This window comes from Bufo gargarizans, chromosome 5 (assembly GCF_014858855.1).
Source record: "Bufo gargarizans isolate SCDJY-AF-19 chromosome 5, ASM1485885v1, whole genome shotgun sequence".
In the NCBI taxonomy this organism is placed as follows: Eukaryota; Metazoa; Chordata; class Amphibia; order Anura; family Bufonidae; genus Bufo; species Bufo gargarizans.
The window spans coordinates 102,168,966-102,195,049 of record NC_058084.1 but is presented as its reverse complement, the minus strand read 5'-3'; the positions used below and the strand labels follow the sequence as shown (position 1 = coordinate 102,195,049).

Below are 26,084 nucleotides of genomic sequence, written 5' to 3'. Positions count from 1 at the left end.
TAAAGGGGTTTAGCTGAGCGAATATTTAGCAAGTCTTTCAGTTGGGAACAAAGCTTTACAATGTCAGCGTAAGTGGTGTTAGAAGAAGAGGTTTTGTTGATATTTTCTAATGCAGACAGTTGAGAGAGAATGTAATCTATTTTGGCTGTTCTCTGCTTATGCACCTAAGACCCCAAAGCTATAAGTTCACCTCTGATGTAGGCCTTGTAGGATTCCCACAGAACAGGCTTGGCCATTTAGGGGGTATTATTTATTTAAAAAAATGTATCCAGCTTTTTCTCCAGTCTGCCTCTGTCCAGTTCACTCTCTAGAAGAGTTTAATTTAGTCTCCAGGCCCTCGGGGGAATGTCTTTTAACTGAACTGCCAAAGAGATGGGGGGTGATCAAAGACTGTGATTTGGCCAATATTGGATATTTTATCGTCTCCTAACACATGATTTTGTTATTCTCGAAGGAGAGATCCTCTTTATCTCTGGCTGCTGCTAAGATGGCAGCGGTGTTGAGGTAATTAAGTAGGCCGCAGATGATGTCCCTCGGCGGAGAGCCCAGGTCAGGCTTGGGCCTAAACCCTCTGTGGGCCCTTTCAATGATCACTAAGTCAGCCTTCTTCTGGTACAGCAGTGAGGCGAATATGTGTCTGACTGTGGTAAGTATGGAGTCTGTCGGGACGAATTCCGGAACTCCTCTTATACGGACATTCTTCCCGCGTCTCCTGTTCTTCTAGATGCAGGAAGACCGCGTTCATCTGGATCTCAGTCAGGTTGGTTTGCATGGCGCCACTGTGTTTAATGACTGCAGTATACGCGTCCTCTAAAGCCGCCACCTTGTGCCCCATAAGTTTTAAATCGGTCTTTATGGCTGCTAGCTCTTTCGTTACTGGCTCAAAGGCCATGGCCAACGATTCTTTTAGGAAGGCTCTTGTGATAGGGATCGAGTCATGTTTACTGTGCGCCTCAGACATGGCGCATGAACTCCCGTCATCTGAATTTTCCATGACGGTCATCTGCAGATCTATTCAGCCAGCAGAAGAGTAACATCCATTAAATTTCTGAAAGCTTCTAGAAAACTATAGACTGTTGAAATGGTGCCCACAAACTATTTCAGGAGGACTTCCTATTGTGACAATATATTATGGTGGTAAAGAAAAAATACTATATGATCCAGAGGGGGAATAAAAAGTGAGGAGACAAAGTGATAAAACAAAATAGAAAAGTATTAGAAAGAACATACTGTACCTAGAAAGATACACAGACAGATAGCTATACGATAGATGGTTAAATGGATAGTTAGTCAGCATAGCTATAGATATATATATATAAATAGATAGACAGAATTACTATAGACAGACAGATTTACGACTGCTGCCCTGTGTAAACATGCCACTGATTACTCTACAAATCAGGTGATCGCGTCTTTTATGTTGCAGCCCAAATCATATAGGAACTGTATGGTAACAAATGATCAATACAGCAATCTCAATACCCCATACTAAGGAGAACTACCACCTGTCACTGTGGGTACTGATTCACATGCTCTTATTGTTGATCACCACAAGTTACTGGGCAGAATATCTGCCCTGGTAAAAGACTCTTACTTTCAGACACCCTGTCATCCTTATTTTCCGATGATTGCATAATCAGACTGATAGGGAAAGTAGATAGTATTACTAAAACTTAACTGTACCTCTACCCAGAGCATGTACAACAGATGGTCCAAAACCCCTTATCTGGAAGCCGAGTCCCTCTGGTGAATCTGGAATTTTTACCGTTCTGGCAAAGAAATAAAGTAAATTATTTGTTAAAATGTGAAAAAAGTCCAAAACTCTTATAATATGACATAAATTTTAGCAGCGTATATGGTACTGTTATAATTTATTTCACCTGCATGTATCATATATATCAGTGGAAATAAAAATGTTATGGATGCAAGGAAAAATACAATCTCTAATAATAAATTCTATTATGTACCATTTTGCAGGGAAAAAAATTAAATTATTTCCACAATACATCAAACATAAAGCGGCACACAAATATTAGATCAAAAGGTTTTATGCAGAAACTGTAATAAGGGAGGAATTTCTAGCAAACCATATATTTGAGAGAATTATTATAAAGCTGAAAAGTTTTTCATTTTGATGCCTTATTATACCGCATAATCATACTGCCGACTGCATTATACTACGCTGCATAGCAACTTGCTTTTCTATGATATAAATGTGACTTTTTTTTGTTATAAACTATATTTTTGTCAGGATCAATTATTTGACTTCAGAAATGGTACATGAAATATGTGAATAAGTCCAATGACAAAGTCAGTAAGGTAAAGGTGTAGCAGAGCTGTCATATATCATTTGTGTTATTTGGGGTGTTAAACCAGAACACAATTTAACCTTGTAAGTTAACTTTAAAGGGGTCAATCTTTCCATATGCCCTATTATGGGGATATACGTAGATGTCATAGATATAGCCTTTCATTTGGGACCCTCTTCTATTAGACATAGAGGAGAACCTCTTCCTCTGGCGAACATGGGCAGTCATATTTTAAATGGTCAGTCACTCAGCATGTAATACTGTATTACTCCTGCAGTGGGCACTGTTCACCAAGAGTTTCAGAAGCAAGACCAGTAGCAATAGGCGATCAGTGGAACAGCATTGTGGGTGGCCGTCAGGTATATTTAACACATCCTATTTTGCAAGCGTAAAAAAAAAATCCACAGCGTAAATTGACATACGGTGTGGATTTTAAATCTGCAGCATGTCAACTTATGCTGCGGATTTCCACAACAGATTTTTACCCTTTGCAATGTATATAGTGAAATACAGAGTAAGGGCTTATGCACACAAACGTATTTTATTTGTATGTCTGTTTCATTTTTTTTTTATGGCGGCCCATATGCGGAACTATTCACTTCAATGGGGCTGCAAAAAAAATGGAAATGAGTCTGTGTGCATTCCATTTCTGTATGTCCGTTCCGCAAAAAAATAAAACATGCCCTATTATTGTCCGCATTATGAACAAGGATTGGACTGTTCTATTAGGGGGCAGCTGTCCCATTCCTCAAAATACAGAATGCACATGGACGTCATCTAGCGGATCCATGACAAGTCTACAACAGAAATTACACTGCAGAACTGAAGCAAAATCTGTAGAGCCATTCCCTCCCCGCAGCAGATTTGTTGTGGATTTTGCTGCAGATTTGCTATGGATTCCACCCAATAGTAGAGTAAAATTTCAATTTCCGCTGTGGTTATTTTATGCATTTATTTCAATCTTATCCACTTTGCTGCTGCTGCTGCAAATCTGCAAGCATATCCATCCCATGTGGACATTTCCACAAAGTTCCAACTTTACATAGAACATGTGTGAACATGAACATATTTTCAGCTAAGCAATTTTTTGGCACACATATACTGTACTGTATCTCAAGGTTCAGAAATGTATGTTTGACATAGTGTCATCTAGCACATCATGGGGGCAAGATAAGTAGCAGCTCTCTGAACAGTTTATACATGAGGGAAACAACACATCTGACAGAATCCAATTTCCCTAATCCTTGCTATAGTCCTTGTGACATTCCAGCTGGCCCCGTACATGTAAGATTGTAGGAAGAGACTGGAAAATCAAAGGTATCTACACAGTATTATCTATTGGGAGTACAGCATACAGCATACTGTGTAGGCACCATAGTGGCTCAGTGCTTAACACTGGTGCCCTACAATACTGGGGTCCTGTTGTTCAAATCTGGCCAAAGACAAAACCTGTATGGAGTTTGTATGTTCTCCCTGGGTTTGAGTAAGTTTCCTTCCACACTCCAAAGACAAATTAATGGGGAACATAGATTTTGAGCTCCACTAACTAACTAATAGCTGCATACATAATTGCATTGATTCTTTAAAAGCTATGTACACCTTCGGAGGCAATTTTTGTTTATGATTGCATTTTAGAAAATCCATAAGCTGCTACTAGAGCATCTCAGCTACGTGCAGAAAAAAGGATGCCATATTTTTTTATAAAGAGTAGTGATGATCGAGCATGCTCGGCCGAACACGAATTCGGTTTGAGCATCTCGATGCTCGGCACATGGCGGTATTCGTCTGAATACCGCATGTGCTCAAGCGCAATGCTCGAGTCTCTGCCTCACATGTTTATTGGCTGCTACGCAGACAATAAACGTTCAGGTAAGTACTGCCCTCACTGTAATGCCGTAGCCATGTTGGCTGCTGGCAATACAGTGATTGGCTGGCCGGAACGCGTTATCGGGTGCTATATAGTCTCAGTCTTAGTCAGGGAGAGCTGTGCTGAGGAAGGGACAGACAGTGTAGGGAATGATATAAGACATTTTTCATTACTAAAACTTTTCAGAGACCCAAAAGTCCTTTTAAGGACAATTGTGTGTGGCAGCAGCAATATCTTTTTTTTTTGTGTGCAAACTGTGCTAAATAGCTTAAACTTTGCAGACCCAAAAGGGACTATTGCGTGTGGCAGCAATATCTATTTTTAAGGCTTCCTGCGCTAAATAACGTACAATAGTTAGGCCGCTACGGACAGCAACATTAGCTGCGCCACATCTCCAGTGTAAAGTGTGCGCATTCAAAACAAATCTGTGACATCCAGTGTACTTTTTCCGTAGACGGTGTCCGCTGCAGACAGTGACATTAGCCGCGCCACATCTCCAGTGTAAAGTGTGCGCATTCAAAACAAATCTGTGACATCCAGTGTACTTTTTCCGTAGACAGTGTCCGCTGCAGACAGTGACATTAGCTGCGCCACATCTCCTGTGTAAAGTGTGCGCATCCAACAAATATCTGACATCCAGTGTACTTTTCCCATAGACGGTGTCCGCTGTGTACAGTGACATTAGCTGCACCACATCTCCAGTGTAAAGTGTGCACATCCCAAAAAAATCGGTGACATCCAGTGTACTTTTTCACTAGATTGTTCAAAGAAAAAGAAACAGTCAGCACTGCACCGTGCAGTTTTTTGAACTTCTGACCGGATTCACACTTGCCACGGCTGCTCACGTGATACAGTGGTGGTGCTCTGCTATTTAAAGTATTGAATTCAATCATGAAAAATGAGATGATGAGAAAAAAGCGGCACTCACCAATTGTTGTATTGATAGTAGCTTTATTCCGGGTAAAAACATGCTAGATGCGGGTCACTGCACAGCAATCCAAGGCAACAGCCGTTTCGCACTAAACAGTGCTTTGTCAAGCCTCCTGTGACGTGGTTGAGGGGTGTAGTAAATACCACACTCACTCTTCCACGTGACCAGTCAACAGGTGAGACAATTACATGTCCATGTACAGTCAGGTCCATAAATATTGGGATGTCGACACATTTGTAACATTTTTGGCTCTATACACCACCACAATGGATTTGAAATGAAACGAACAAGATGTGCTTTAACTGCAGACTGTCAGCTTTAATTTGAGGGTATTTACATCCAAATCAGGTGAACGGTGTAGGAATTACAACAGTTTGCATATGTGCCTCCCACTTGTTAAGGGACCAAAAGTAATGGGACAATTGGCTTCTCAGCTGTTCCATGGCCAGGTGTGTGTTATTCCCTCATTATCCCAAATAGAATGAGCAGATAAAAGGTCCAGAGTCCATTTCAAGTGTGCTATGTGCATTTGGAATCTGTTGCTGTCAACTCTCAAGATGAGATCCAAAGAGCTGTCACCATCAGTAAAGCAAGTCATCATTAGGGTGAAAAAACACAACAAACCCATCAGAGAGATAGCAAAAACATTAGGCTGGGGCCAAAACAACTGTTTGGAACATTCTTAAAAAGAAGGAACGCACCGGTGAGCTCAGCAACACCAAAACCGCCCAGGAAGACCACGGAAAACAACTGTTTGGAACATTCTTAAAAAGAAGAAACGCATAACGATGTCCCAATATTTATGGACCTGACTGTATCTAATACTAATAAATACAATGTTAAGAACAACATAATTATATAAAGACAGCCAGGTCATTCTTATTATTCAGACCCAATTGTCCCATGGCATTAGTTTTAATAATCCACTCAGCTTCTTTTTGTAATAGTTTACGCTTTCTATCTCCTCCTCTCATAGACAATTTAACTACTTCTATGCCAGCACTTCTTAAAACCTTTTGATCTCCCTGATAACATATACGATATATGTCGTTTTACAATTAATAAATTCTCTTACTGTGTGTTCTTTACCTCCTACATGATTTAATGTACCTCTGTGCACAAAATTACACATAGAGCAGTGTTCACATCTAAAGTTTCCCCTTGGTCCCCATCTCTCCAACCAATTAGTTTGCGAACTTTGACTACATCTCTTTGTAACATATGCCAATTGTTCAGAATAGCTTTTTTAATTGTTTGGGCCATAGGGGAATACTCAATTGTGAACACGGCTCTAGCGTTCTTTGGGAACTGTCCTCTGATTATACTTTTCTTTTTCTTGTGTGATGTCAGACCATTTATCCTTTGTGTATACGCTTTTTTAAAAGCTTTATCAATAACATGCACTGGATATCCTCTTTGCAATAATCGCATTTTTAGATCTCTACATTGTTCTTCAAAAACGTCTCCACTTGTAATTATTCTTGCTAACCGCACAAATTGGCCATAAGGGACTGCTGTCAGCACATGTGGGGGATGAAAACTCTTAAAATGTAATAGGGCATTAGTAGAAGTGGGTTTTCTATATATTGTGATGTCTAGACTGCCGTGCTTTACACTGATTTGAACATCTAAAAACTCTAATTCTTGTTGTTCTATTCTACTTGTGAATCGCATATTCATATCATTGATGTTATTAAGATGTTCTACAAAGGAGTGGAACAATTTCTTATCACCAGCCCATACAAAAAAAATATGTTTCACATATGGATTGGTAACCGTGAAAATATATTTCTCCTCAAAGGCTGCCACAAACAAATTAGCAAAAGGTACAGGAGACCGGCGTCCCCATCGCTGTACCTGCTATTTGACTATACCATTGCTGATCATACATAAAGGAGTTATGAGACAATACAAATGACAATGCTTCCCCTTTGAACTCAGTGTAGAGCGCACTCTTACCAAGCCTAGTCAATAAACTGCAGACGGTTTGTACTCCTTGCTCCTGGGGTATTCTTGTATATAGACTTTCCACATCTATGAAAGCTAGCAGATAATCTTCTTGCCACTCAATCTCTTTAAGAGCTCCTAAAAAGTCACTGGTGTCCTCCAGATAAGACAGAATCCCTTGTAAAGGTGTTCACAAAGGGAGTCAAATCAGCTTTCACTCCACCCTTGCCAGCCGGCAGTAGCCTTGACCTCTTTCAGAGGCAGGTTATCAAGAAAATTAAAGCCTTGAGTTATCTTAAAGAGGGATCCAACCTGGAAGAAGGAGAGCCTCGTGCTCTAGATTGGATTTCCAAGAATAAAGATATATTTGTTCCACTACTTTGTAGAACATCTTAATAACATCAATGATATGAATATGCGATTCAAAAGTAGACTAAAACAACAAGAATTTGAGTTTTTAGATGTTCAAATCAGTGTAAAGCATGGCAGTCTAGACACCACAATATATAGAAAACCCACTTCTACTAATGCCCTATTACCAGGCATGGGATACAGCCGGATCGTAGAACCAGCTGAATCCCGATCCGGTGCGGCAGGAGATGAGCGCTTGCATTGTGGAAGCGCTCACCTTCCTACATTCATCAGCAGGGGCGTCGTTAGGTCAAAACATTCGGGGCTGGAGCCCCGAATGTTTTGTCCAGTGCCCCGAATGTTTATGCTGGCCGGGAAGAGCTATACTCACCTTTTCCTTCCTGGTCCTCGGCGCTCTACTGTGACGGCTGCGCACAGTGTGAGGCCGTGCTATGACCTCACACTGTGCGCGCCCACATAGCAGACTATACAAGAGGATTACCGAGTGGTGAAGAGCGCCAGCATCCGGAGCAGGAACGGTAGGTGTTTTTTATTTATTTATTATGGAGGCACTGGGGGATGAAGAGGGGCACTGGGGGCTGAAAAGAGGCTTCTGGGGGGCTGATATGGGGCACTGGGGGGCTGATATGAGGCTCTGGGGGGCTGATATGGGGCATTGGTGGGCTGATATGGGGCACTGGGGGCTGATGTGAGGCACTGGGGGGCTGAAGAGGGGCATTGGGGGCTGATGTGAGGCACTGGGGGGCTTAAGAGAGGCTTCTGGGGGGGCTGAAGAGGGGAACTGGGGGGCTGATATGAGGCACTGGGGGGCTGAAGAGTGGCATTAGGGGCTGATGTGAGGCACTGGGGGGATGAAGAGAGGTTGCTAGGGGGCTGATATGAGGCACTGGGGGGCTGATATGAGGTACTGGGGACTGATATGAGGCACTGGGGGGCTGAAGAGGGACACTGGGGGCTGAATAGAGGCACTGGGGGGCTGATATGAGGCACTAGGGGCTGATATGAGGCACTGGGGGGCTGAAGAGGGGCACTGGGGGCTGATATGAGGCACTGGGGGCTGATGTGAGGCACTGGGGGGCTGAAGAGAGGCTTCTGGGGGGCTGAAGAGGGGCACTGGGGGCTGAATAGGGGCACTGGGGGGCTGATATGAGGCACTGGGTGCTGAAGAGGGGCATTGGGGGCTGATGTGAGGCACTGGGGGGCTGAAGAGAGGCTGCTGGGGGCTGATATAAGGCACTGGGGGCTGATATGAGGCACTGGGGGCTTGATAGAGGCTGCTGGGGGCTGAAGAGGGGCACTAGGGGTGAAAGAGGGCAATAGGGGGCTGAAGGGGGCACTGGGGGGCTTATATGAGGCACTGGGGGGCTGAATAGGGACACTGGGGGCAGAAGAGAGGCACTGGGGGGCTAAAGAAAGGCACTGGGGGGCTGATATGAGGCACTGGGGGCTAGAGAGAGGCTGCTGGGGGGCTGAAGAGGGGCACTGGGGCTAATATGAGGCACTTGGGGGCTGAAGGGGGACACTGGGGGGCTGAAGAGGGGCACTGGGTGCTGATATAAAGCACTGGGTCTCTTATCTGAGGTCTGATTGGGGGTCATTCACATTGGGGTCTGATCTAAAGTCTTATTGGGGCTTTCAGCCGAGGTCTGATTAACATTAGGGGACTGATTAGTGGTCTGACCTCGGGTGTAATGAGAATTTTTCTTATTGTCCTTCTCTAAAACCTAGGGCGATGATGTAATTGCGCCGCCTGAGCCATACAGCGTACAGGCCTGCATCGCATTGCTGACCGGGTGGAGGTAAGTGTTATTTTTATTTTTTTGGGGGGCTTTTCTGTGGCTGAAACTGGGGGCATTCTTTGCAAATATGCAACACTATGGGGGTATCTACTGGCTGCATGGCTAACACATGGGGGACACTATGGGGGTATCTACTGGGGGCATTGCTGGCATATGGGGTACACTATGGGAGCATCTACTGGGGGCATGGCTGGCACAAAGGGGACACTATGGGGGCATCTACTGGGGACATTGCTGGCACATGGGGGGCATCTACTGGGGGCATTGCTGGCCCATGTGGACACTATGGGGGCATCTACTGGGGACATTGCTGGCACATGTGGACACTATGGGGGTATATACCGGGGGCATTGCTGGCACATGGGGTGCATCTACTGGGGGAATTGCTAGCACATAGTGAACACTATGGGGGCATCTTATACTGGCACATCATGGGGATACTATGGTGTTGGAGGGGAGGAAGAACACTATGGGGGCATATTATATAGGCACACTATGGGGGCACTAAGAAGGGGTATTTATACTAGCACAATCTGGGGGACACTATGGGGGAATATTATACTGGCACATTATGGGGGCACTATGGGGAAGAGGAGAGGAGCACTATGTGCGCATTTACCAGGGGCATTATATAGGGGTGTTTTATACTTGCACACATTATGGGGGCACTATGGGGACATTAGCTCAACTGGGGGCACTGTGGGAATTATTTTATACTGGCACACAGAACGGGAGCATTTTTAAACTAGTGCTTATTATTATTATTATTGAAGGTGTCAGGTGAGTTGTTAAGAAGGTAGGAGGAGGATGGAAAAGTAGGAACCTAAGATGTCTTTTGTCAAACTGCAGAGACAAGAGATGGGTGAAAAATCATCATGGCGGTCTGCTCTCAAAGGAGAAGATGAAGAAAGAGAAGGTCTGCATCAGAGGAGAAGTCACTTGATATAAGAGGTATGTGGTGCTGTATTCTGGATAGCACAGAATATAATATGTATGCAAATATGTCTTTAGTGCTAGGTACAAATGTGTATAAAATGTATATGGTGTAGATAAATCTACTGTAAGTGTAGCCTTGGGGTCATTTATATACTGTATGGTGTATATTGTATATGTGATTATATGAGTGTAGTGTCTATATAGTCTGTTTATGTATGCATACCTCCCAACCATCCCAGATCTGGCATAGCTATGTACTGTGTGTGGGGCACAATGGAGACTAAGCAGGGTTGGGACATGTACAGATAGACATTGGTAGGAGTTAGAGGTGTGGGCCACTAATAGTTTAGCTCCTTAGGCTTTTTAAAAGTTTTGTGGTATGTGTGTTTCATGTATATATAGTGTATTTATGTGTATGTGTGTTGAATATATATGGTGTATGTATATGTAAACATGTGTCGTGTCCTGTTCTTAAAAATTTGAATTCCACCCCTGCCTATTACATTTTAAGAGTTTTCATCCCCCACATGTGCTGACAGCAGTCCCTTATGGCCAATTTTTGCAGTTAGCAAGAATAATTAGTGGAGAAGTTTTTGAAGAACAATGTAGAGATCTAAAAATACGATTACTGCAAAGAGGCTATCCAGTGCATATTATTGATAAAGCTTATTAAAAAAAGTATACACAAAGGATAAATGGTCTGACAACACACAATAAAAAGAAAAGTATAATCAGAGGACAGTTCCCAAAGAACGCTAGAGCCGTGTTCACATTTGAGTATTCCCCTATGGCCCAAACAATTAAAAAAGCTATTCTGAACAATTGGCATATGTTACAAAGAGATGATCTCTTGAGAGATAAAACGCTGAATATGCCAATTGTTAGTTTTAGACGTAGTCAAAGTTTGCAAACTAATTGGTTGGAGAGATGGGGACCAAGGGGAAACTTTAGATGTGGACACTGCTCTATGTGTAATTTTGTGCACAGAGGTACATTAATTCATGTAGGAGGTATAGAACACACACAGTAAGAGAATTTATTAATTGTAGAACTACATATATTGTATATGTTATTTTTTGCCCATGTGGCTGATTCTATATTGGTAAAACCTATAGACCCCTATATGTTCACTTTAGGGAACACAGGAAATCAATTGAAACTGGTATCGGACCCGCCTCATTGAACATATACACACTATGCATCAGGGAGATCAAAAGGTTTTAAGAAGTGCTGGCATAGAAGTAGTTAAATTGTCTATGAGAGGAGGAGATAGAAAGCGTAAACTATTACAAAAAGAAGCTGAGTGGATTATTAAAACTAATGCCATGGGACAATTGGGTCTGAATGATTATAATTATGTTGTTCTTAACATTGTATTTATTTGTATTAGATACATGGACATGTAATTGTCTCACCTGTTGACTGGTCACGTGGAAGAGTGAGTGTGGTATTTACTACACCCCTCAACCATGTCACAGGAGGCTTGACAAAGCACTATTTAGAGCGAAATGGCTGTTGCCTTGGATTGCTGTGCAGTGACCCGCATCTAGCATGTTTTTACCCGGAATAAAGCTACTATCAATACAACAATTGGTGAGTGACGCTTTTTTCTCATCATCTCAGTTTTCATGATTTTTTCAAGAGATGGTGTCCAGTTCTGACAGTGACATTAGCTGTGCCACATCTCCAGTGTAAAGTGTGCGCATCCCAAAATGTATTTGTGACATTCAGTGTCCGCTTCTGACAGTGACATTACCAGCAACACAACTGCAGTGTAACATGTGCGCTGAAAAAATGTATCTGTGAAATACAGTGTACTTTTTTGCGTAGACGCTGAAGACAGTGACATTACCGTTGGTACCTCTCCTGTATAACGTTTCCTCATCCCAAACACCTTTGACATTCCATGTAATTTTTCATTAGCCGCTGGTGACAGCATTGACATTATCTGCGGGATATCTCCTGTGTAATCCCAAATACCCAGGATATCTCCTGTTTCCACATCCCAAATACCTTTTCAAATTTGTTTGCGCATACACTTCCAAATTCTACGCTACTGTACGTGTGACAGACTTTCAATCATATATAACATTTAATATGAAGAAGGGATGGGGCAGTGGCCGTGATGCTGGGCACGGTGAAACTGTGCCTGCTGCCAGAGCACAAGAAACACACTCATCCACGATACCTAGCTTCATATCCCAGTTTGCAGGGCGGCGCAAGACACCAATCTTGAAGTCAGACCATTGCGACAAGGTGGTCGGTTGGATTGCAGCAGATAATGCTTCCAGTTGCTTAAGCACCACCCTGTCTTCCACAAAGTCTAGTCTCAGTAGCCAAGAGTCTGCTCAACCAAATCCTCACCCTGATCCTTCTTCCTCCCACCATGGAGAGTCTGGGCAAACAAGTGATCCTACACTCGGATATTCCAAGGAGCTCTTTTCAGCGCCATTCCTTGATTTGGCCCTCTCGCCAAGCACGCTTAAAGAGGGACAGATCTTGTGCCCTGATTCCCAAACTCGTGAGCAGCCACAATCACAAGAAGATGACGGTGGGGAACGGCAATTAATGTTCAATGAGGTGGATGATCATGAGACACAGTTGCCAATAACTCAACGGCAATTACTGTCTCAAGTGGATGATGAAGAGGATGAGACTCAGTTGTCAATCACTGAGGTAGTGGCTAGGTCAACAAGTCAGGAGGATGAGCAGAGTGAGGAAGTGGAAGAAGAGGTGGTCGACGATGAAGTAACTGACCCAACCTGGGAAGGTGGAGAGCTGAGAAAGGATAGCAGTACAGAGAGGGAGGGATCTTCTGCACTGCAACAGGCTGGAAGAGGCGTCCAAATGTCCTTACCCCAGGCCTTTGAACGCAAGCGCAAATACCCAGCCACCCACAAACAGGCCATAGCACTAAATGCACAGCTTTCCAAATTAATGGCCCTGGAAATTTTGCCATTAAGGCTTGTGGACACTGAGCCTGATGTTGGCGGCAGTCCTGCATTTTGCAGTCCCCAGCCGCCACTATTTTTCAAGGTGTGCCATGTCCGCCTTACACCAGCATGTGTCCCTTAACATCACACGTGCCATGACCAATGCAGTTACTGGTATGGTCCACTTACGATGGACAAGTGCATTCGGCCAGGGACGCTACATTTACCTGATGGCACACTGGGTGAATGTTGTGGAGGTCGGGAGCGAGTCGTACCCTGGGATAGCACAGGTGCTACCGAACTGATGCCAAGGATTGCGGGCCTTACATCGATCAGGGTTTCCGCCTAGCACCTACGTTAGTGGCCCAAACCCTCACTTCTCCTCCTCCGTCTCCTCTCGCGTGCAGCACCAGTCAGTCATCAGTCGGTAGCTGGAAGCAGTGTAGCACTGCATTGCAAAATCAGCAACAGGCCATGCTGAAGCTGATATGCTTAGGGGACAAACAGCATACCGCCGCAGAGCTGTGGCAGGGCATAGGAGACCAGACTGAGCTGTGGCTCTCGCCACTCAACCTAGAAAGAGGCATGGTTGTGTCTGATAATGGCCGTAACTTGGTGGCGGCTTTGGAGCTCAGCAACCTCACACACATCCCATACCTAGCCCACGTCTTAAACTTAGTGGCTCAGCGGTTTCTCAAAACCTACCCCAATTTGCCTGAGCTACTGGTGAAGGTGCACTGCGTGTATGAACATTTCCGCAAGTCATCGACAGCTTCAGCCGGTCTGTCAACGCTGCAGCAGCGATTGAAATTGCCAGCTCACCGGCTGTTGTGCGATGTGAGCTAGCGATGGAACTCGACATTCCACATGTTGGCCAGGCTTTGTGAGCAGCAGAGAGCAGTAGTGGAATACCAGCTGCAACATGGTCGTCGCCTTTCCAGTCAGCTTCCGCTATTCACAAGCGACGAGTGGGCATGGATGTCTGACCTCTGTGAGGTTTTAAGAAACTTGAGGAATCAACACAGATGGTGAGTGGCAATAATGCTATTATCAGAGTAACAATCCTACTTCTGTGTGTACTCAAACGCTCGCTGCTCAGAGGGTAGTACCCATAGAAGTTTAATTCCATCTGTTCAGCGTGGGTGGGCAGAAGAGGAGGAAGAGGATGAGGAGATTGAGAGTCATCCTCCTGATGATGACAGCGAAGTCTTGCCTGTTGGTTCTCTGGCACACATGGCTGACTTCATTTTAGGCTGCCTTTCTAGCGATCCGTGCTTTATATGCATTTTACACTGATTACTGGTTGTTTACCCTTCTCGACCCTCGCTATAAAGAGAACATCTCATCTCTCATTCCTTTGGTGGAGAGGATAAGCAAAACGGTTCAATACCAGAAGATCCTTGTTGAAAAATTGCTCCAAAAATTTCCATGTGTCAACGCTGGCGGCAGAGTCCATACTTCCTTGGCCAACCGAGGAAGGGAGACAAGGGGAACAGACAGCAGTTCCAACAGAGGCAGGGCAACATTCTCCAAAGCCTGGGACAGTTTCATGACACCCCGCCACACCCTCACGCTGATGCGCGGCCTAGTGTCACAAGAAGGGAAATTTTTTGGAAGATGGTGAATGAGTACGTAGCAGACCGTGTCAGCATCCTCAATGATCCCTCTGTACCTTACAACTACTAGGTATCCAAGCTGGACACATGGCACGAACTGGCGCTCTACGCCTTGGAGGTGCTGGTCTGCCCTGCCGCTAGCGTTTTGTCTGCTGGTGGAATTTTAACCAATAAGCGTATCTGCCTGTCAACTGAAAATGCTGACATGTCTGGATTGACTGTGACTTCTCTACTCCACCAAAGGAAAGCTGATGAACATAAAGGCACTTTAAATGTGTTGTTTATAATGTACTGAATACACTGTATTTTCATGCAACTCTTCCACCACAAACAAGGATATATGGTTGAATCTTCCTTTTCTGATCCTCCTCCTCTTCCATCATATCAACATGCTTATTCATCGCATATAATGCCCTCGCATATATGCCCTTCACATATAATGTTTTACAGGGTCAGCTCACCAGCAGGCCCTCGCATATATTTTTTTACAGGGTCAGCTCACCAGCAGGCCCTCACCTACAATGTTTTACAGGATCAGCTCACCAGCAGGCCCTTGCATATAATTTTTTACAGGGTCAGCTCACCTGCAGGCCTGCACTTAAAATCTTTTACACGGCCAGCTCACCTGCAGGCCCTCACCTAATTATACCTAATAGGTAATTTGCGCACATGCTGCCTTGCTTGGATGTGGTAGCCATAGCCGTTTCTCAGGCTTCCTCTCTGGAATCTAACACTGATCCCCCTTACTCGTGGTCACCGTGTTTGGCGCTGAAAATACATTTCGAAAATAAATAATCAAAAGTTGATAGGGCAGACATCCGAATAGATGTGCGATCGGCCCCAGGTTAGCAGGCGCTTGCCCCAAATGTTTTTGAGGGTCACCATTATGTGTAATAAAGGGTGTATTGGAGTGCCGGTTCCTTGTAATTTGTGGCAGCCCTTTCCCTTAGTGCATATGCTTTATGAGTGTAGTAGTAGTGGCTTTTCTGGTTTAAAGGGAACCTGTCATCAACTTTATGCTGCCCATACTAACGGTAGCATAAAGTAGTGACAGATGAGTTGTTTTCAGCGGTCTGTCATTTAAAAGTTAAAAGTAAGTGGTTGCCAAGAACCAACATCACAATCATTGCAGACCGGGCCTGGAAAAGAGTCACGGCCACCTGAGAAGAGTACTGGTTATTCATGATTTTCCGCTCTCCCCCCAACCTGCTGATGGCTGACAGTCTTCTACCTAGTTTTCTCTCTTTCTCTCTAGGAGAGAACTGCCAATCATCAGCAGATGGGCGAGAGAGCAGGAGATTAGGAATAACCATGACCCTTCTAAGGTAGATTTTACTCTTTTCAAGGCCCAGGCTGAAATGATTATGATGCTGGTTCTCGGCAACCACTTACTTTTGGCTCATAAGTGACACACCGCTAAAATCAGCATTTCTGTCACTATTTTATGCTGCCCTCAGTGAGGTCAGCAAAAAGTTGATGACAGGTTCCCTTTAAACATTAATGAGAGATTCCTGTAAAATGATAATCACACGTTACTTCTTCTACATCAAAGTACCTTTCTGTCATCGCAGAACTTGGACTGAAGTTTAAGTAACCGTCCAAAGGAAATAACTTTACAGGTGGAAATAGAATTAAGCAAATCTACTGTAGAAACAATTAAGTATAAGAGCCAACAAAGTTAACGGCCATGGAAAATGCAAGTCTGCACCAAAAACAGCAAGACTTGAGAGAACAACATGGGCTTGGTTGGAACATATATTCTATTAAGTCAAGGTCTGGGCAGACAGCCAGCCTGCTGACTTCTAAAACATAGGGTTTTTAACATCCACTAATATTATTACAGGTTGAACCCATAATGCCTGTCATATACTATAAATATATATAAAATATATATAGTTTAAAACTGTTATGCTATATATCATAGATAGATAGTTTTAGATAGGTAGGTAGATAGATGATTTGGACTTCAAAATCAGAATTAATAATCATCGCTTTACCATCAGGAATAAATGTCTGTCTACAGTAGATCTACTAAAAACGTTGCCGATTGTAAATGAAGTGTGTTACACTGCCAAAATGGTTGAAATGGGTGGGATTTAGGGTGTGTTTGTATGTCTTTCATTCTTTTCAACAGGCTATCAAAGGTTTAAGAGATTTTGGTAGCTAGCTGCTAGTTGTGGTTGCTACACTCTCCCCATAGGGAGTGGCGTGCACTCAGTATGCAGTTCAGGGTGTAGTGAGACAGTGAAGTGAGAAGAAGCTGAAAGAGAACAGTCCTAGGGAATAACTAGCCAGCTTGAGAGATGAGAGCCATATAACAGCCTCTGAGGAAGCAACTTGGAGTTATTAGCCTTTGAGAGGAGAGGTGTACACTAAAAAAGACCACAGATAGCTTGCCTACTGCTTTTTGATTCCACAGCACTTAGTAACATAGTAAAATAGTTTATAAGGCTGAAAAAAGACATTTGTCCATCCAGTTCAGCCTGTTATCTTGCAAGTTGATCCAGAGAAGGTAAAAAAAAAAAAACTGTGGTAGGAGCAACTGCCTGCCGGATCCGGAAATCTGTGCGCAAATGGAAAGCATTTGTAGATGGATCCGGATGCGGACCTGTCTCACAAATGCATTGCAATACCGGATCTGTCTCTCTGGTGTCATCCGGAAAAACGGATCCGGTATTTATTTTTTTCACATTTTTAAAGGTCTGCGCATGCTCAGACCAGGAAACCGGATGCGTTTTGCTGGAAATTAATGCCGGATCCAGCATTCCATCAAGTGTATTTTCTTCGGCCAAATACCGTAGGAGTGACTGAACTGAATTCCATTCAAGAACGCATTAGGATAAAACTGAAGAGTTTTTTTTTCCGGTATTGAGCCCCTAGGACGGAACTCAATATCGGAAAACTTTAACGCAAGTGTGAAAGTCCCCTAATAGTTCCCATGTTCCCCCATTGCGTTGTGGTGGTGATAGGGTATGGCTCCTTAAGAGGAAGGATTTTTCATCATAACACTTTTGGTCTCGATGTGGAGTTTAAGGTAAGAGGAGTGATTTGAGGTTAGAGTGGCTTGTCTGTATGGGTGATGACCTGGTTGACTTAATCTCATTATGAATATACAGTGCCTTTTTATTATTTTTTGTATTTTCTTTTAGTATGATTCACTGTTTTACTTACACTCTTTGTTTTTTTTTACTTTTCAGATTAGAAATATGTTTATCTTCCTTCTTCCAGGATGGATCTATGACCCGTTAATGTATTTTTTCTTTTTTATATTAATTTAATAAATTGTTAGTTACTTGTAATTAGATTTTTGGGGGATTAATTGTGGACTGGGGGCTGTTGGAGAGAGGGGGCCACGTATATCTAGTTCTTGTTTTTGGATTATTTATGAGGACTTATTGGATTATTACTAGCACCTCATTTTGTTATAGTTGGCCATTATGAGTATGCTTATGAGTTTTGCTGGGGTTTGTTATATACCTGCGCTAAGCGATCTGTAACATCTATGCTGAGGTTATGGTGGTCCGCCAAATGAGGATTCTCATACTAATATGTCTAAATGGGTGACAAGGGTTTTGTGTGAAGTCCCCCATTATACTTACCTTGTTGAAGCAGATTTGCAATGTGATTCTTTTGATTGTCAGTGTTGTTTTACAACAGTAAGGATTTTGGACTCTGTTAAAATTATGCCCTTATTCAATATAGCCGAAGGCCCTCCTTGGCACTGGTGCTCATGTCAAACATGAGTCTGGCAAGCTGGTATTTCCTTCACCTCCTTTTCTGATGTACACATGTGGGGCATGCACACTGAGATTCATAGCCTCCACTCTCTGTTTCCTTGATTGTGCAATAATGCCGGCTAGACACCGAGCGCATCTTTTTGTTATTTTTTTTCGTTTACAGACTAGATCCTGATTGGGTAGGAGTTTTACTCATAACTCATGCATAACTGATTTTGTATCACTATTATGTGAGGTACTTGGATTATCTATTAAGGAGGAATGCTATATTATAAAATATGTTTTATGCTCATATAATTTACAGGCAGTAGGTTATGGCACTGATAAATAGTTTAGATCATGCATGAATTTTTATTATCTTTATATGCAGAATGCTGGCACACAGGGGGAGTCATGGTGGCCAGAGTTGGAGAGGATGGGAGTGGAGGCAGTGGCAACGAGTTTGGTTATAGTATTCACAGTGGCAAATCCCTCTCTCCGGTACTCCCATGGACCGTACATGCAGTAAATGGAGGGATGCAATTATTCTTCCCCTTGAGACACACCTTTGGTCTCTTGAGGTCTCTTGTCTGGTGGTGGCTGGAGTTCTCTTGATGGAGGACAAGTATTGAGGTGCAAGGCAGGAGGGCTGATAGAGGGCTGACAGATGGTGGAGGCAATGACTTAGACCCGCTTGGTCTCTTTACTAAGGATGATGGGTGTCACAATAGTAAGAACAATTCTGAGGTAAGTCAGAGAGCTGACTTTCTATTAAAAGCTGTGTATCGGCAGTAGGCAATATGATGGTCCCCTCTTATGGTGGTCACACACATTAGATAGACGTTAGTTGATGGTTGAACAGCAGTTGAACAATCAGCTGGTGAACATTTCTTTCACTGATTTGGCTAGACACATTTTTGTCCATATTGACTTTTAACGTTCTTCATACTGCCCATACATGTTTAATAAAACCAGGCAGCGGAAGAAAGATCTTTCTGGGAACATTCTTTCAAAGAAAGATCTTTTGTTCACAAACAATTTTTCTGTGAATGAAAGATCTTTCGTCCGACTATCGTATGAAAATATTAGACACGGCCGACTTCTTTTCAAATGATAATGCTCTGTCATCGGTTGACCAAAACAATCGTTGTTAAATTTCACCAGTCGTTTTGGTTGACATCATTTGTTTTTATCAACTTTAGAATTATGTGTAAGGCCACCTTTAGTCTCTCTCTCTCTCTATTTTCTATGCAATCTTCCCTAATGGCCAAAAGCATGCAAATCCCTTCTCTCAATATGTCTGCAGTTTCCAGATGCTGTTCTAGATCGGATGGCCAGTTCATCTCAGGAATGTTGCAGGAACCAGAAGCAATTAACCCTAACCATAGATATCTTTATCAACTTAATCATATCTGGGTGTGAGTCAGATTGCTGCTTTAGAAACCTCCTCTCACTATTCAACCCACAGTGGTGACTAGGCAAGCCTTAGTTGAGCTGCACCCCTTCTTCCAGATTCCTTGAACTAGAGAAGAGACGGAAGGCGAGAGATATATTTTCTCTTAAGACTGCGCGTTTTAGGTCTTAGGGGCAGACAATAAATGTTTTTTTTTTACTCTGCTTGCTTGTTGGACAGATTATCTGCATCTCTACAGTTTACCTTTACTATGTTTCCATGTTGCTGCAGAAGAACCTGATTTTGCATTCAGTTAATGGCCACTGGTGTACATTCAGTTTTTTCTAGCAATTAGTGATAAGCGGCAGGGGCAATATTCGAATTCGCGATATTTCACAAATATTTTGTAGAATATTCGTCATATATTCGCGAATTCGAGATTATATTCTTGATTGCGAAAATCGGCAATGTATTATTCGAGTAATGTGCGCGAAATACCGGCGTGTGTCACTTATGCTACATTTTTCAAGCTGATAGAAGTTTCCTGAGACTGGAGAAAATGGTTGGCACGGCAGAACATTAGAATAGATTTATATGCAGATAGAGTGCTCCAATATAGTTGCGCTTGCAAATGTTTGGCAATTAATGATGCGCATATTTGTTTGCAATACGTGCAATTTGTGACATCACAGCACTATGTCTGTAGCATGTATGTATGGACAGCAGAACCTAACACCCTGCACTAGAACACTATGTCAGGATATAACCTACACTGACTATCTCTCACTATCTGAATTATATATATAAGTAAACTGCCTAATGTAATAACACAAAGCACAGAGCACAGCAATGTCACTGCTGTCTCTTTCATAACTGCAATAAACTTTAGAAAATGGCTGCTGGGGAGGTTCTTATATAGTAAGGGGTAGGCAACTTTCCTATTGGTTGCTAGGGATGTTGCTAAGCTGTGACAAAGCCTTCTCATTGGCCCACAAGCTAGAAGAAGGGAGGGATGATCACCTGATGTGTACTGTGTTAAAAAAATAAGAATAGACGAATATTCGTCATTACGAATATATAGCACTATATTCTAAATATTTGCGAATTCTCAAAGTGCCGATATTCGCAATAAAAATTCGTAATACGAATATTCGCGACCAACACTAGTAGCAACTAAATGAATATGAGAATATATAGATCTTGGGTTGTGAAGAACCATTATCATATGCTGAGAAAACAAGGCTACGTTTCATACTCTGCTGCCTGCTATATACTGATTATGTAGCTGTATCAGTTCCCAGTATCTGACTTCCCGCTGCCAAATACTAGTCCCTGAAGCATGGAAACACTGCATCCAATTATAATTCACAGCGGGAAGCGACATCTGACTGTCCATAGACTGGCTTTATTGGTGCTTAAATTAAAACCCCACAAAATCATAAAGTTACACTGTAACATTTCCAGTCAGTGTGCCAGTCACTCATACATGAAGGCAAGTGCTCTACCCAAGTCTTTTAAAGTCTGCCAGTCATTCACATCAAGGTAAGGATTACACACTGAGCCCTTTCAAGTGTGCCAGTCACACAGACATGAAGGCAACTATTTTGGTACTTAGGCTTGGTCAGCAAAGACGTGGCATCTGATGCGATGGTCAGTGCCATGGCATTTCATTTGGCTGTGCAATATGTTGGCCTAATTCACCTACATACAAAATTACTTCCAGCCTACAGATGTCAGACTCCGGGGGGGAAGCATGGGGCACCGGCAGAGGGAGCAGCCTGCAAATAAAATTCAGTGTAATGATAACTGGCACCAATCCAGGATATCAGGCGAAACCCTGCTGCATATGCCTTGGTGCAATATATCAGCAACTCCTCTACCCCAAACTTTAGTACGGAGCAATACCTTCTTGAACACCATATATTGCAATAGAAATGAAGGAGCTTTAATGACCCCTTTCCTTGTGTTTCACTATATAGGAAACTATGGGGCACATTTATTAAGATCGCTGCATTAGAAAGGAAGGTGTCTTACATTTAGACCTTTTTCTGTGGCTAAAACAGGCTGAGAAAGTGGTAAATCAGACTGGCCTGCAGGCCCCTTCCCTTCCCCGCCCACGCAATGCCCACAATTTTAGGCCTGGCGTGAGCAGGTAGAAGTCGCAGATAGCAGTGCCTGAAATACGCCTAATTTAAGCTTATTTCAGAATAGTAAATGACCCCCTATGTTCCTTGTCTGACATTTGCACAAACGTTACATTGATGCGTAACTTATTTGGGAGCTGCACGAGAGATGTATTGGGGCACATTTATATTCATTTGGTACCCGTGATTAGTCTGTTTGTTTTTTAACGTACAGCGCTGCGCTTGGTAAGCAGAGAGGTCACTACACTAGTATTGAGGGGACTGAAGCAGAGAAGCTACTGAGCATGTCAGTCCACCGCTGAGTGCAGGAGGAGGTGGACCTGAAGAATAAACAGCAGAGGGCGCTACCAGAGAGAAAATCGTGACGTGCATGCAAAAAAAAACTGGAAACTATTTTTATTGTATACTGCAATAATACTTCATTTGTCTAACGCCCTATTCATCACATAGTAATCCTTATTGTGAGATAACCCCTCTAAGTAGGGCGGACACAAGACTGTAAGGAAATTAAAAGGTGTATCTGCATCTTAAAATAGAAAGGACAAGAGGTGACTTACTCCCTTGGTTTTGTGCTCATGAGAATCCTCAGAGGTTTTCTGCTGTTTAAGCAAGTCTTCAGAAAACAATCCACTTCGTGAAACGGCCTCAGGAAAACAAGGTCACCATTTACAGCATAGATTTTTTTTCCGACCGCCATTCCTGACAACTGGGAGCAAATGACAGAAATAGTTCCTTTATTAAAGCAAAGCTTTCCACTGCTGAGCACAAGAAGTAAAGAGTCTGGTGCCGGATCATGAACCCATCTGCACATTCCTCACCACATTAGGCACTCTAATTACTGCTATCGCCCATGTTGTCATGATTAAAGTGAAAAATACTAATAACTGATATGATGAATGTGACTAAGTATCTGGTAATGTAGACTATTCATAATACACATACAGTTTATTAACAATTGACGTAGCATGGATTCACGCTATTCAAAGTGCAATAGAAAATTTACACATATATTAGAGGATGTATAAATAAATGTTGTCTTGGTAGCAAATACAATTACATACAGTAGCGGTTCAGTGGGCATGATAAATAGGTAATCACAAAAATGAAAATGTAATTTATAATGTTCTGGACTATGTTTTGCTGTTCCTCCTCGTGCACAGGCCATATTACCGTTCTGTTGTGCAACTTCCATAGATTTCTGTTGGCCAACCTCAGGCTCAGACTGATTGAATGGGTCGCTGGTGGTGGCTGAAATAGTTCTGGGGCCTTGCCCCCCAACACTAGTATGAACGGCACATGTAGAGCTGCCACCAAACCAGTGTGTAAGGGGTAGAGAAACTTACCCTTGTCTATAAAAGGCAGCCAGGGACCTGGCAATGTCCAATGACCAAGGAACCCTCCCTTCCCTGCTGGACGAATCTTGGCTGCACCAACCATCTCTTGTCTACACTCGATCTCCATTGCAGTTGCATCCAATTGATGCAACCGCAATAGGTGAGCAAACCATTTATTTTATTAGAAATTCGTTTTGTTGAATTTACTTACCCTATGAGCGCCTTCTCTATCCCATTGGCCATTATCTGCTGGACAGAGCAGGGGATAAAAGAATTGAGCCATTGGTTGGAGGAGATGGAGGGCTATTAGGAAAAAGAGGGGGTGGCATGTAGAGACTAATCAGCACGGCTGTGAGAGCAGGAAGAGAGTGGGATCCTCATCTGTCCAGAGAATGCAGGTCCACTGACTAGAGATGAGCGAAGTTATCAAAATTTAGATTCAACTGCTTCGCCAAAGTTCACAAAGAAATTTGAATTGTTATAAATGACTTTGTCCTTTGTCGTATTCCATTATATGTCGCAGGTGCCATGACGGGCAATGGTGATCGCACCACCCCCATCATTGAACCACTCAGACAACGCATTCAACACTGATCACGGCAGCATCTGACAGTCACACTGAGGCTTTTCGGGGGTTAATCAGGGGTTAAAAACAAAAAAATACATACCTCATCCAATTGGTCACTGAGAGGCCGTCAAGGTCATCTTGATTGAAGAAAATGTGCCATATCTCTCTCACGCCGACAGCCATTTCAGTAAATTCTGCTTCGTGACGAATCAAATTTTTCCAACAGTACCACTGACCCCCCACCTGTCAATTCCTGCCTGCCACATTCTCCATATATATATATATACAGTAGTACATCAGTAAATTGATGTGTATAGAAAATGCCATGACTGAGAATGGGGTCAGGTAATATTATGTAGTGGTCCGACAGAATCAATTTTGCTGGTGGGCCCTAGTCACCCCAGTCCAGTGGTTGTGCACACTGTACCTTTTACACAGAGACCTTTATCTCTCTTGAAAAATACGAAAATACGAAAAACTGTGTTCCAGTGCATACTGTATTATGAAGGTAAGTTACTGGAGTATTGCTTCTAGGGGAGAATACAGTGCCTCATGGCAGTACCATCCAGTGGGATGTGGAGTGTCTATGGATCATTAATATGGACCTTATGGGGCTTCATGTGCATATGTACAGGTTTCCGTGCACATGGTATGTTCAAGCAGTCTACCAATTTATTTGGTAATAGATATAAAAAGCATGTCAAAATTATTTCCATTAGGTTTTGTCACTTTTTCTAAGCGAATGCACTATGCTCTGTTATACTCTGATTTTTTTTTTTAATGGTTGTATCATTTTCTTAATTTTTTCAATTTACAAACAGACCAAAACAGCTAAGACAATAAATGACAAAAATCATATATTTTAAAGTGTTTTTCCATTCATTTGAATGTTAAACAACAGATTAATTTTTGGGATAAAACAAGACTTTCTTACCTCTGCGTTAGAACCTCTTTCAATGTATTTAACAATGGGCACTTTATTTTTATCTTCTAGTGCAAAACCATAACTCCCATCACTGGGTTTTACCTGGAAAAGACCATTGTAGATTCTTAAGACAGTAAATCTTTTGGGGTTTATGACACCATGACTTCAAGTTTTACAATATCTTTACTAATACTAAAAGACTAAAAAGTGCTATGAATGCTATGGCTATAGTTACCCCCTGTATATGCAAATGTTTCTCAATTTCTCAAATATAATAAAATCTAAAGATAACAAAACAATTTGTGGTTTATGTGACAGATATAACATGTAACATGATTATGGTATTCCCCTGTTTGATGCCCTCTTCTGATTCAAAGATTTCTTCTGCCCCCATGCAATGACATCACTTCTTGTCCACGTGACCACGCAGTCTAGTCTCCTAAGGTACAAAATGTTGTGGTCACAGACAATAATTTATATAGGGAATCAGGATCTAGGTCTAGGAGATATCAGAGCAGGGATGCTCCATCCATGAAACCAAAAGCAGTTATGAAGATAGTACCTGGGATCAGTTGGGAGAACACACTAGAGCATGGAATGCAGATAAGTAGAAAGAAGGCGGTAATGTGCAAAGAGCGACGGGCTTCCAGAGGGTTTGTACAGGAATTACAAGCATGACAGTTCCTCATAAAAAGCAGAGGTCTGAACTCCATTACTTTGGTCTCTTTATTATAGCCAAATTAATTTTACTTGTAGTGAAACTTGCAGTAAATTACAAGAGAGTGCATAAATATATTATATTATGCCTGTTAACATCATCATTGACTATCTGTCCCCTCTTTGACCGGTATAGCCTTGTAGGCAATGCAGATAACTCAACCAATCTAAAACCAGTTATGTAATTCTCTAGTAATTCAAAGGAACATTATGCATTACAAGTTTTCATTTTCACAAAATTATTTATCTGGGATTATATAAATACACTAGCAGAAGGACCCGGCTTCGCACGTCTCATTTAATGTTTGTGTGTGTCGTTAAAAGATATCAACAGTATCCACTATAACAGTGACATCAACAGTAACCCGCCCCCAAAACAGTGACCTCCACAGCCCCCCACCCATTAACACTAACCCCCCTCCACCACAGTGTCCCATCTCCTTAAAATGCGACCTCCACAGCAGCCCAGCCCTTAACTTTGATCTTCACAGGGGTCTGCCCCCTTAACAGTGACCTCTACAGCACCTGCCCCTTAACACTGACCACAGGTTACAGTCCCCTTAACTGAATTCCACCA

General features: G+C 42.7%; 1 protein-coding gene across 2 annotated transcripts in view; it reads right to left on the bottom strand.

The window, feature by feature from the left end:
• Window positions 1-26,084, bottom strand: part of PREX2 (phosphatidylinositol-3,4,5-trisphosphate dependent Rac exchange factor 2) — a 390,423-nt gene that overhangs the window by 178,709 nt on the left and 185,630 nt on the right. For both annotated transcript variants that reach the window (XM_044293224.1, XM_044293225.1), the window contains exons 17-19: window positions 24,800-24,892; window positions 22,521-22,669; window positions 1,684-1,769 (exon numbers count right to left, since the gene is read on the bottom strand). In XM_044293224.1, the coding sequence (XP_044149159.1) occupies window positions 1,684-1,769; window positions 22,521-22,669; window positions 24,800-24,892 (328 nt within the window). The remainder of the gene's footprint in view (window positions 1-1,683; window positions 1,770-22,520; window positions 22,670-24,799; window positions 24,893-26,084) is intronic.